The sequence below is a fragment of the Nomascus leucogenys genome, chromosome 8 (genome assembly GCF_006542625.1).
Source record: "Nomascus leucogenys isolate Asia chromosome 8, Asia_NLE_v1, whole genome shotgun sequence".
Lineage (NCBI taxonomy): Eukaryota > Metazoa > Chordata > Mammalia > Primates > Hylobatidae > Nomascus > Nomascus leucogenys.
Window position 1 is genome coordinate 19,708,458 of NC_044388.1, and position 12,640 is coordinate 19,721,097.

The window sequence follows — 12,640 nt, forward strand, 5'->3', positions numbered from 1 at the left end:
TTTTAGGATTTTGATCTTTGGGGGCTGTGGTTTTTCAGGATTTTAAGACTTTGTGGATTTCAGTCTTTCAGGATTTCAACATTAGAGATTACATCTTTCAGGACTATGACTGGCTGTCTCTGAAAACAGCATTCACGAGTGATTAGAAGTTGAGAAAGAAAAAATATGGATAAGCAAAAGAGTGTATTTCTATTAGTAACAACATCCAAAATCTAACCACTTGCTAGAGGATGAGGGAAGTGGGGCTGGAGGTCTAGGGACTTAATCCTACTGTATGAAGTGTAGTTTATGGAAATATAAACAGAAACCTTTTCAGAGGACAATTCAGCAATATATGTTAACGGCCTTACAAACGTGTTGAACATCAGTCCAATCATTTCACATGTAGGAATTCAGTGTATAAAAATAATCAGAGATGTATATGGATAAGGGCAGTGGTAAGAAATAATAACAATAATAATAATAATCAGAGATGGGTACATCTTAGGTTCAACAATATTCAAAGAAACAGCAAACAACAGATGAACTCTGGAGCACACAGACCTGGATTCCAGTTCCAATGCCAACACCACCACTTACTAGCTCCGAGACATCAGCCAAGTCTCCCAAGTACTCTGGGCCTCAATTTCCTCATCTATAAAAATGGAATTGCCTGTTTCTTAAAAAACTAAATATACTCTTACCATATGATCTGATTCAGCAATTGTGCTCCTTAGTATTTACCCAAATGAGTTGAAAACTTATGTCTACACAAAAACCTGTATATGAATGTTTAGAGCAGCTTTATGTATAATTGCCAAACCTGGAAGCAACTAAGATGCCCTCCAAAGATGAAGTGATAAACTGTGGCACTTTCATACAATGGAATATTATTTAGTGCTCACAAGAAATGAGCTACTAAGCCAGGAAAAGACATGGTGAAACCTTAAATGCATATTGCTTAGTGAAAAAAACCAGTCTGAGAAGGCTACATATGATATTATTCCAACCATACACATTCTGGAAAAGGCAAAACTACAGAGGTAGTAAAAAGATCAGTGGTTGTCAAGGATTCAAGGGGAGTGGGGAGGGATGAAAACGTCAAACACAAATATTTTCAGGGCAATGAAACTACTCTGTATGAAATCCTAATGGTGGAGCGAGACTCCGTCTCAAAAAAAAAAAAAGAAATTGTAATGGTGGATATATGTCATTATGCATTTGTCAAAACCCCTAGAAAGGTACAACACAAAAAGTAAACCTTAATGTAAACCACGAAATAAGAATGTATCAATATTAGCTCATTAATTGCAATAAATATACTACAGTAATGCAGTCTATTAATATGAAGAGGAACTGTGTGGGAGTAGAGGGTAGACATGGAGTAGGAAGGTAGAACTCTGTGTTATCTGCTCAATTGTTCTATAAATCTAACACTGCTAAGAATAAGGCTTATTAATTATTAGAATTTTTAAAGTGGCGCTGCCTATCTTTTATAAGGTAGCTATAAGAAGTAAATTAGACAATGTAGGTAATACATGCATTGGCAGATAGTAAATGGTTGCTATTGTCATTATCCTTAAAGGAACATTTACAGTAGTAAAAAGAAAAGAAACTCAAATTTCAACAGGAAAATGGTTATGTAACTCTCTCTCCCTCTCTCTCTCTCTATATATATACATGTATATATGCTGTGCATTTATACACACATACACATGGTATACTCAAAATATTGTACAGCAATTAAAAACATGTTTTCTAATAATAATTGATTTCAGAAATGCCAAAGTTATGTAAAATGAATGTTCAGAATTATAACAGTATAAAGTAGCAACCAGATTCTGTTAAACACATTTTTTTTTTTTTTGAGACGGAGTCTTTCTCTATCCCCCAGGCTAGAGTGCAGTGGCGCGATCTCGGCTCACTGCAAGCTCCGCCTCCCGGGTTCACGCCATTCTCCTGCCTCAGCCTCCCGAGTAGCTGGAACTACAGGCGCCCGCCAACACGCCTGGCTAATTTTTTTTTTTTTTTGTATTTTTAGTAGAGACGGGGTTTCACCGTGTTAGCCAGGATGGTCTCGATCTCCTGACCTCGTGATCCGCCCGCCTCGGCCTCCCAAGTTAAACACATTTTTTTAAGTCATAATAGGTTAACTTATTATGGACACTCTGTGGATGCATAACCTGAGTGTGGGTTAGATTACAGACAACTTCTATTGTAGCTCTTACTTTTCTATATTATTTGATTTGTCTATGTTGAACATATACCACTAATGAATAAATTTTCTAATCAAAAAAGTATAGACATAAGATGCAGAAACAATTTAAGAAAATTCCATATTCTGAATATATAACTTGAAGTTGTAAGTGTAAAATAAATGAAGGAGAAGGTAGCACATTTTATTAGCAACAATGGATGGCTACAAAATAGCTAATAAAATAAATTCCAGATAAGTGCTTATTTTGAAGGACATACAAATATATGTGCATATATAAGTTAACTAACAATAAAACCAAGAAATCTGAACTGTCAGCAACTGGGAAGACTGCTGCCCACCTCCTATGGGGCACTTCCTATGGGACCTGGGTACCCACAAACCAGGCTTTGATAGGCCCCTTACAAGGCAGCCCAAGATAATAAAGTAAGTTAATCTCACATCAGGGAACCTGGCTTTAAAGAAGCTACTGTGCTGTGGGGCAGGAGATACCTCTCTTCCTACAAATAATTTGTTAGAAAAGCATTATAATCAAAAGTAAAAAAGTATTTCAATGGAAAAAGGATAGTCTTTTCAACAAATGTTGCTGAAATAACTGAACATCTATATGCAAAGAAAATAAACCTTAATCCATTACAACATATACAAAAAAAATACACTCAAAATGGATCACAGACCTAAGTATAAAACCCAAAACTATAAAACTTCTATAAGAAAACACGAAAAAAATCTTTGTGAACCTGGGTTAGACAGGGAGTTCTGAGATATCAAAAGCATAGTCCATAAAAGAAGAAATTGAAAAACTAGACCTAATCAAAGTTAAGAACTTCCCCTCTTGGAAAAGACACACTACCAACTGGAAAGAAACATTTTCGAACAAATATCTAATAAAGGACTTGTATCCACATTATATAAAGAATGCTCAAAATTCAATAATTTAGACAACAATTTTTTAAAAATAGACAGGGCAGACACTTCACTAAAGAAGATATATGGATGGCAAATAAGCATATGAAAAGATATTCAACATCACTAGTTGTGAGGGAAATGCACATTAAAATCCCAGTAAGATACCATTGTACACTTATCAGAATGGGGGATGAGGGCAATGACAATCCCTTGTGCTAATGAGGATGCAGGACTATTAGAAGTTCCAGGCACTGCTGGTGGGGGTGCAAAATAATAAAGCCATCTTGTAAAACAACTTGGCAGTTTCTTCTGAAATTAAATATACATTAAGTGTATGACTCAGCAATTACAGATATTTACCCGAGATATGAAAATTTATTTTCATGCAAAAGCCTGTACACAAATGTTGACAGCATCTTTATTCATAATCATCAAAAAGTGGAAAAAATCTAAATGTCCTTAAAATGGTGAATAGGTAAGGTACACCCATAACAGAATATTACTTTAAAAAACAACAACAAATTACTAATACACACAACCAACATAGATAAATGTCAAATGCATTATGCTAAGTGAAAGAAGCAGATTCAAAAGCCTCATTCATATGGTATGATTCAATTTTTAGTGCATTCTAGAAAAGGTAAAGTGACAGAGACAAAAAAAGAATTAGTGGCTGCCAAGTCCTGGAAGTAGGGGGAGAAGGTAACCACAAAAAGGCATAAGATAATTTGGGGGATGATGGAACTGTTCTATATCTTGATTGTGGTGGTGGTTACAAGACTGCATGCATCTGTCAATGCTCAGAACTATACACTAAAATGGGCGAATTTTACTATATGTAAATTGTACCTAAAAAAATAATTACATACTCATGCTAAAATTAAAATTGAGCAAAAGACTAAGCAGTATAAAGCAATGATCTCTCTCCACCCTTTAATTCATAAATACAAGCACTGTTAATTTCCACAGCACTTTTCTCAGTGGAAATCTGGTTCTTGCTAAAATTAATAATTTTGCACTGATATTCATAAATGTCATATCATAAATAATCAATAAGACTAATTCAATGATAAGACTTCATTTCAGGATCTGAACCAACAAATCTGGTGGTTATTTAAATCCCTGATGTTCACAATTAAACAGTTTCATTAAGATAGTAGTAGAAATCGTAACACTTAGAATAAGGCCTTTCAGTCCAAAAGGCTTTAGTTTAGGCCTACCTTTGGTACTATTTGTGAAAGCTGCTGGACATCCATTGCATCTATTTCTTCTCCTGAGACTGACTGGGAAGTTTTGGAATACAATCCCAGACGACTGGCTAAAGCGAATGAGAGAGAAAATGTAATAAACCAAATTGTTTTTGCTTGACGGGCTAGTCAACATAATGCTCATTTAGTATGATTTGTTATCTATTCTCTTTTGTTACCTACCGGTAATACAAAAACCTATCTGAATCAGTATTAAGTCTGGAGTTTTATGTTTGACTTTTATTTTTGTTTAAATTTAAGAATAAAGAATTTTCAAGGCTGGCCACAGTGGCTCAGGCTTGTAATCTCAGCACTTTGGGGCCAGAGGATCGCTTCTGCCCAGGAGTTCAAGACCAGCCTGGGCAATATAGCAAGACCCTGTCTCTACAGGAAAAAAAAAAAAAATTTTTTTTTTGACTATTTAAGCTAGCATACGTAAGAATTGAAACTAGGCCAATCAGGTTCTGCTCAGCAGCAGAAATGTAATGAAGATCAGAGTGCATTTTAAGTACAGTGTCCAAAGCCAGACAAGATGGTGGTGGATCTGTGGTAATCATGTAGTTATACATAAATGAAAATAAACATTGAAAAGTTATTCTTCCAATAATATTATGTTCCTAGTGACCTATTCTTAGACAATATATAGTTTGAAACTCCTGGACTAGCCCCTCTCCAAATAAGAATTAATGGAGTTTAGCCAACTGTTAAATTTATCAGTACGAATTACAGTTTAGAGGCTCTGGAAAATTTACTTTCATTCTCTTCTTTGCTCTTATTGTACTTCTTAAGGTAATCTTAAATAGCATTCAAATATAGGCATACATGACAAAAAAACAAATACATATAACAAGCTATTTTCTTCCAAATTATGCACAAGTCTGCTTTGAAAATTATACTTAAGTTGAAAGGAAAAACTAAGTTTCATGTTTCCTTTGACATTCATGATCTAGTGCTTTTATTCTGTCATCACAGTGATCATGAGATTAAAAATAATTACCCTTATGTGAATAAAATACATGTGATTTCATGATTTAGTTATGCATGTCAATGTTACTACTTTTTAAACTATAATCAGTTTTGCCAACTTTATACATACCATGAGCAAAACCATGAGTCGATTTCAATTGCATAATCTCAATATTACATAAACATATTCATAACTAATAGTTCACAAAATTATGCACCACAGTATTTTAAGAAAAACTATCTAAAACAAAAGAAAGCAGTCTAGTTATACCGATTGCAACTGCAGTCTCCTGTGAATCTCCAGTAATCATTTTTATTGATACTCCTGAGGCAATGAGTGTTGTAACAGCTTCTTTCACACCAGTTCTAGGTGGATCAATGATTCCCACCAAGCCAAGAAATGTCAGCTGTCCCAGTTCAGGACCAGAAGCCAAAGCAAGAACTTAGGAAATAATAAAATCCAAATAACAACAAAAAAAAGTGAGTCATAAAAACATCAGAATTTAGTTGACAGAAATTGGAGACAGTAACACTTCTTAAATAAATCACTTAAGACCATAATGTCATTTGCGAAATCAAAATGATTACACACCAAAACGTTATAGTTTAATGGTTCTGGATAAGGGGTCCCTTTAAGCTGTTTTAATTAAAAAGAATCAAACTAAAGAACTGAAGGGCAGAGTAGGCAAGAGACAGAAAATGAACAATATTTTCACACAGTAACCACATGCAGCTACTTTCAACAGGAACTTTGCCTCTTTAAAAAATAGAATTAATTATTTAGAGAAACTATGGGTTTGTTAGGCTTTAAAGTCAATTTTAAATAGACAAACACCTTTGAAGGTGGCTTCTAATGGATCTTCATCTTTCCATTTCCAAGATCTCCAGAAAAATTAAACACTCTGAAGAGAAGACTGTATTAATTATACATAGCCTGTAACAACTTTGTACATGAAAACTCCTGGAAGGTAAAGTTAATTTGGAAAGTGGTTGTAAAACCATTAATACCAACAATAGTTTGGATTCTTTTACTCCTTCCATAACATGAACGGACATTTCTTATTTGTAACGTTGGTTCTCTAAGAGTATGTAAATAATGCCATCATATTATTATTTCTACTTATTTCCCTGTCATCCTTGGGCATGTAAGATATAGTACAAAGTACTTTTCATTTCCCAAATATCGTTTAGCTTGCTCTCAGAATTATGGAACTCCGGTAACTACTTTTATTAACCAAAGGAATGTACCTGCATCTGAGATATTAGACTGAACAACTTGTAACATGCACATACAAACTAAACATAAGTAAGTCAAGAGGAGACTGAAAAGCCCCAGAGAGACCAAAGAAACTATCTATTCTTGGTCAAGCAAAAGGTAGGAAAGATTACATATGCTCAAAAAAAAAAAATCAAGGTTAAAGGCAAGTAATTCTATTTTTCCAAAGTAAGAGTCATATACCTAATTATTTATGTAGATGTGGGCCCCAAAGGCTTTCACCCTTGAGAAAATGAGCCGCTTCACAGTTCCTGGTGTTGGGATAGAGGCTGATGGTAACAGAAGGGGACAGTGACAAAAATATATGTCAGCAAATCCTAAGATGGAAAGATCAGCTCTGCACACTCCTGATGGAGGGGTGGCACTAGTCTAGAGGTTAGTATCCTGCATTTATTTGCTTCTTTAGCACCAATGAAAATCTGCTGCTACTCTCCGAGTCAAGGATAGGTAAACTTTTTTCATGTGGAGAGCCCCTGACATAAAACAAAATATACTCTAATATCAAAATTAAGAACCACAGTATTTTAAGAAACTTAAGTTTTATAAGACGTAGTGTAAGTACATATCAACTGAGGTTTAAAATCTTTCTGTTCTTCATTATGGTAATCTCAGGGGGAGGATGGAAGTGGAGCACAAGGGTAGATAAAGAAGAAAAGACATGAAGCAAGAGACAAATGAGCAGAATGTTTCCCAAAACCCTGTGCAACAAAAACTTTCCCCTCTGCCAACTCTGGTCTACTTCATAATGTTACAATACAAAACACACATACACAAACCTCCACAATCCTTCATATGAAAAGAGTTAGTCATTATAACGAGGCAGGAAAACTTTGTTCCAGAAACTAAGAAAAAGAGGGAGCATATATTAGACCTTCAAGACCTCTTTAAGTGCTCTAAATCCATGCCACTTTAAAACCTCTCGCTATGTGCTGCTAAGAGTAGCAAGACTCTGCCCACTTCCCTTTTTTTCTCCATTCTTTTAATGCTTTATTAATAGCTGGAAACAAAGCCAACAAACTGGAAGTGATGACATCTCAGAAGTTCAAAAGAGGAAATAAATGAGTTCACATTTTGTCCACCAACAGTCTTTTACAAAAATAAATAAATAGGTGCATCTTAGCAAAAGTAAATTTAAAAAGAAAGGGTCAAAGCCCCAGAATCAGGTCAATCAGGAGAGTAATAGGCCCTCTGCACCACAGTCTTCCCAGGATTGGCTCAGTGGAGCTGCCACTGCCCCTTCATACACAGGCTTTAGCAATCAAAACCCTAATTTTGTGGCAGCAAGGCCTCCCTGCAGTGCCCCTTAAGTCTCTGAAACTCCCACTTGCTCTAACGATTATAATCCTGGGCCAAGCCTTAACTGTCATTCTCTTTCCCTAGCTGAGGTGGAAAGTTGAGGAGTTTAAGGGGAACAAAAGTGTTACCCTGAGCCAGAGTATCTGAGCTTCCAGCAGCTGGGGCCACCAAACAGTTTGGTCTGCCAACTGTTCAGAAGGGAGTAAGGGTACAATGTACGAGGGCACCCCCCTGTGCTTAATTATCCAGAGTGTCAGTTGGCATTTGTACATTTGGCTTGATAAAAACATATCAAAACCCTGTGGTTTCAGAGACCCTGCTATTCTTAGGTCTGGCCCAGGTAAACCAGAAAAGAGGTTCCTCCTGCCCCAGAACTGACGCTGGGAGAAAGAATCTGCCTTGGCTTCCGGGGTCCAGAAAGCTTGAGGACTGAGGTGGGGGGAACCAGAGCATGTTCCAGATTCAGGCCTTTGGGATGAAACCCCAGAAACTCTAGAACCTGTCATCAAAGCCTCTTACATTAAAAGGGGAAAGGGGGAAGGAAAAGTTGTTTTCCTTTAAATTTTTTTCCATCCAAAATATCCATTTGCAAAATAACTTCTCAGCCACGAGTCTCTGCCTCCCATTTCCTTGGAGACAGAAGATGAAGTGTTAAGATGGTCACAATACAGCCCATATCCCAGATGAGATGCACTAGGCTCTGGGGGCCGGGGTATGAGGATTGATCTTGGTTCAGCAGCACAGAAGGTTCAGAGAGAAGGGCAATGGCAGCAGGCTGGGAGCAGTGTTCTCTGCTGGTAAGAGTACCTTTCCAAACTTAGTTTATTTTAAGAACAGAAACCCTATAAATCCATCAAAATGTTTAAAACTCAAAAAAAGCCTCTGCTTAAGTGAACAACAAATAAAAACATTTTTCACATAACTTTTCTTCCTCCCAGAAATTGTAGTGCTTAGACTCTAATTTCATTAAAATAATAAAATTAAGGAAGCCAACTCTTCCAACTGCTGTGAGAGACTACATAACTACATATATTCTGCAGAAGCCAGATGACCATACAGAAGGTAAGAATCAGGTTAGGACACCAACCACCAACCCCCGAGTCTTACACATGACATCTCTAGGAGAGGTGGCCTAATGTGTGTGTGTCCAGCAGACCCTCTCCCCATCACTGCTCAGTCAGCAGCATATAAGTAAGCAGCATCTGGGGACTTCTTTACCTCCCTGGTGAACAGTAACAGATCAAGTTAGCAATCACCTTAAAGGATATATTAGAGGCTTCAGACTTAATTTTTAGAAAAGTATTTTTGTCCTTAAAACAAAGTGATAAAAAGAGAGTAACACCATTTTACCTCGATCCACCCTTCTCATAAGATAAACTTGTTTAAAATAATATTTCTATCAGCTACTCAGAGACCTCTGGAGATCTAAAAGAACCAGTGATTCGTATTTTGCTACATTCTCAAATTTCCATCTTTTGAGGGCCAATTAACCAACTAAAACTTAACACCTCAATACTGGCAAGGGTTCTACAAATTCTGGAAGAGAGTTGGACAGCTCAAATGTGAATCATGAATTCATCTGCAATTAAAAGAAGGCTCTACCTTCCCACCCCAGGGGACTATGCTGAAATAGCCTTACCTCTGAGTCCCGCTGAGCCCATGCGTGCCTTCTCTTGTTGGTACACATCTCTCTGCTGCTGAGTAAGTGGCAAGGTCTGCCCTTTGCTCTGGTATGTAGTACAGTACTTAATTACTTGTTCATAAGCACCTTTCATAAAACAAATCTCTGGTCTGTCCTAAGAAGAAAATGTACCAAACATAAGTTTAATTTCAACTTGTACATACCTGCCATTGGAGTCCAAAATTAAGTGGCGTTCATTTCTCATAATTCCCAGAGAAGTTACTCAAGCCTAAGGTTTTGACTGCCACCTGAACTCTGAAGATTAAATATTCCTATATGGGAGCTTTCTGTATCTTCTATAGAAAACATCTATCCCACCATCCCACACATTAAAGGCAATGCTATACCAAGCCCCAAATGTGGCACTCTGAAATGTGGAAAGAGGCTCACTGCAACATAACAGGAAATGAAAGAGAAATAACAGCTCACAATGGTTCAAGTTCTCTATTAGCTACTATATACATATGTATCTCTCTACCTAAAATGCCATTTAATTCTCCCAATCACATTGTATTTATAGGTATTATCAGACTTTATTTTTTTTTTATTTTTTTTTTTTTTGAGACAGAGTCTCAAAGCCTGTTGCCCAGGCTGGAGTGCAGTGGCACGATCTCGGCTCACTGCAGGCTCCACCCCCCGGGGTTCACGCCATTCTCCTGCCTCAGCCTCCCGAGTAGCTGGGACTACAGGCGCTCACCACCTGGCCCAGCTAATTTTTTGTATTTTTCGTAGAGACGGGGTTTCACTGTGTTAGCCAGGATGGTCTCGATCTCCTGACCTCGTGATCCGCCCGCCTCGGCCTCCCAAAGTGCTGGGATTACAGGCGTGAGCCACCGCGACTGGCCTTCTTTTATTTTTTATCATGGTAAATAATCTTCAAAAGCTCATAATGAAATACTGCAGTTTCCTGTCCTACGCTTCTCACCACTAGTCCTACTCCATGGAAGCAAAATAATTTTAACTCTCTTAGCTGTTTTCTCTGATATTTACCCTCACGTTTTTAACATGTTTATACTGCTACTCCATCAGTTATCAATTTTATACACTGTCTATTGTGACAGATGTTAATTTCCCCATTTCCACTACCTATTCTCCCCTCCCCATCTTTATGATATAGTTGAAGCAAAATCTGCCAGTATTTTGTTTACAACAAGACTCTGCTGCTAAGCCAAGTGTGGTAATGACTACAGCCGTTCACAAATATTCCAGTTCTCCTGGGAGGTAGGAATGTATTTCCCTATTGCCATCCTCACTCCAAAACAGTCAGGCATGACTTACTTTGGCCAATAAACATGAGTACTTGTGTCACTTCCAAATGGAAATGTAGGTGCCGGTGCACAATTTCCTATTCTTCTACCCCTGCTGTGACAGTGTGTGCTCACATTAAAATGGAGCTTCCAACTGCCTGAGTTCCCAAGTAACTATAATGAGCAGATATTTGGGGACAGGGAGGCAGCAGGAGAGCATGATGTTGTTTTCATGGCCTATCCTGATTGATAGCTCAAATAGGATACTTCTTTTCCTGTTTAAGTTTCGTCTTCTATAAAGTTAATAACCACCTCTTTGTTTTCTGTATACTTATCATTCATTCTTCCTAAACTCTTCAATGTAATATAAAACCCTTCTCACGGTATTTTTTCACATCAACAAAGAAGCAGATAAGCTATTACCTCTGTATTATTACTGGAGACCGCCCTCCTTCACTCTTCTTTCCATTTCTAATTGGCTGATTTCTAGGCCTGCTGTACCACTGGTATCTAGGAACAACCCTCTACCTCTATCCTCACTGAATTTTAAGTCTTTTAAGTCTCCTTTTTCTTTTATCCACCAATATCTTTCTAAGAAAAGGTGTGTGGTGTGGGACACGTTTTTCTTCTATCCTCACATTTGTAAATTTAGCTAGGGATAAATTTCCTCTCATTTTGAAGGCTTTGCTCTATTATCTTCCAACCTCCAGTGTCAATGTTTTCATTGAAAAGTATAAAGAAATTAAAGTAGTGCCCCCTTATCCAGGGTTTAATTTCCTGCAGTTTCTGTTACTTAGCAGCCATCCAAAAATATTAAATAGAAAATTCCAAAAATAAATAATTCATAAGTTTCCAATTATACAACATTCTGAGTATGGTGATGAAATCCCACTCTGTCCTGCCAAGGATATCATCCCTTTGTCCAGCATATCCACACTATATATGCTCCCTGCCCATTAATCATTTAGTAGCCATCTATGTTACTGGATCGAAAAAACATGGTATATATAAGGTTCAATATTATTCATGGTTTCAGGCATCCACTAGGAGTCTTGGAATGTATCCCACTGGGCTAAGTGGCAGACTACCATACTTTAGTTCCTAAGCCCTTTTGTATGATCTCCCCTTTGCTTAAAGCTCTCTAGAAGTGCTTCAAATTCTCCCTCTCCAAGTGTCCTCAAATTTCTTAATTATAGGTCTTGTGTTTATCCCTCACCCCACCCCGCTTTAACATACATACTGTGCTGAGCAGTTGGTGGGCCACTTTATTCTAGATGCTAAAGTCTTTTCATTCTGGAAAATTTTCCAGCATTAGTTGATAAAATCTTCTCATTTTCTGTTCTTTCTTCCTATTACCTATTCCTATTACCCTTCCTATTACCACTATGGGGTAATTACTGGATCTTCTGTATTTATTTTGATTTTTCTTACCTTTTATACTGTACACATCTTTGACTTTCTGTTCTACTTTGATACATTTCTTGAAAAGTCAAGAAAATATTATTAAATAAAGTTATATTAAATAAAGTTTAATAAACATTTTATTGAAAGTTATTTTGTCTTTTTTATGGTTTTTGGAAATTTTCTTCAGCATCTGCCACTACCTTTCTCTAAGACCCCTTTCTCTGTTGGTTTGGTCTTTGGCTTTCATACTAAAGATTTTCTCCAAGTATCTAGTAATCCCTCCCTGTTCACTTGTATTTAAGAGTGAAGAAATTAAAAGACTAGAAGCTCCATGAGCACTGGCAGAGCTAAGGATCAACCGGTAAGCCTTGCTGTAGGGTGATGAGATGAAGTCCAGGAGTAGGTAAGTGCTTCCAATGA

At 37.1% G+C, this 12,640-nt stretch overlaps 1 protein-coding gene across 4 annotated transcripts in view; it reads right to left on the reverse strand.

The window, feature by feature from the left end:
- ATP2C1 (ATPase secretory pathway Ca2+ transporting 1) overlaps positions 1–12,640 on the reverse strand; it is a 154,751-nt gene that overhangs the window by 31,765 nt on the left and 110,346 nt on the right. For all 4 annotated transcript variants that reach the window (XM_003265403.4, XM_030816834.1, XM_030816835.1 and 1 more), the window contains 3 exons: positions 9,528–9,684; positions 5,588–5,758; positions 4,324–4,421 (listed from right to left, as the gene is read on the reverse strand). In XM_003265403.4, the coding sequence (XP_003265451.1) occupies positions 4,324–4,421; positions 5,588–5,758; positions 9,528–9,684 (426 nt within the window). The remainder of the gene's footprint in view (positions 1–4,323; positions 4,422–5,587; positions 5,759–9,527; positions 9,685–12,640) is intronic.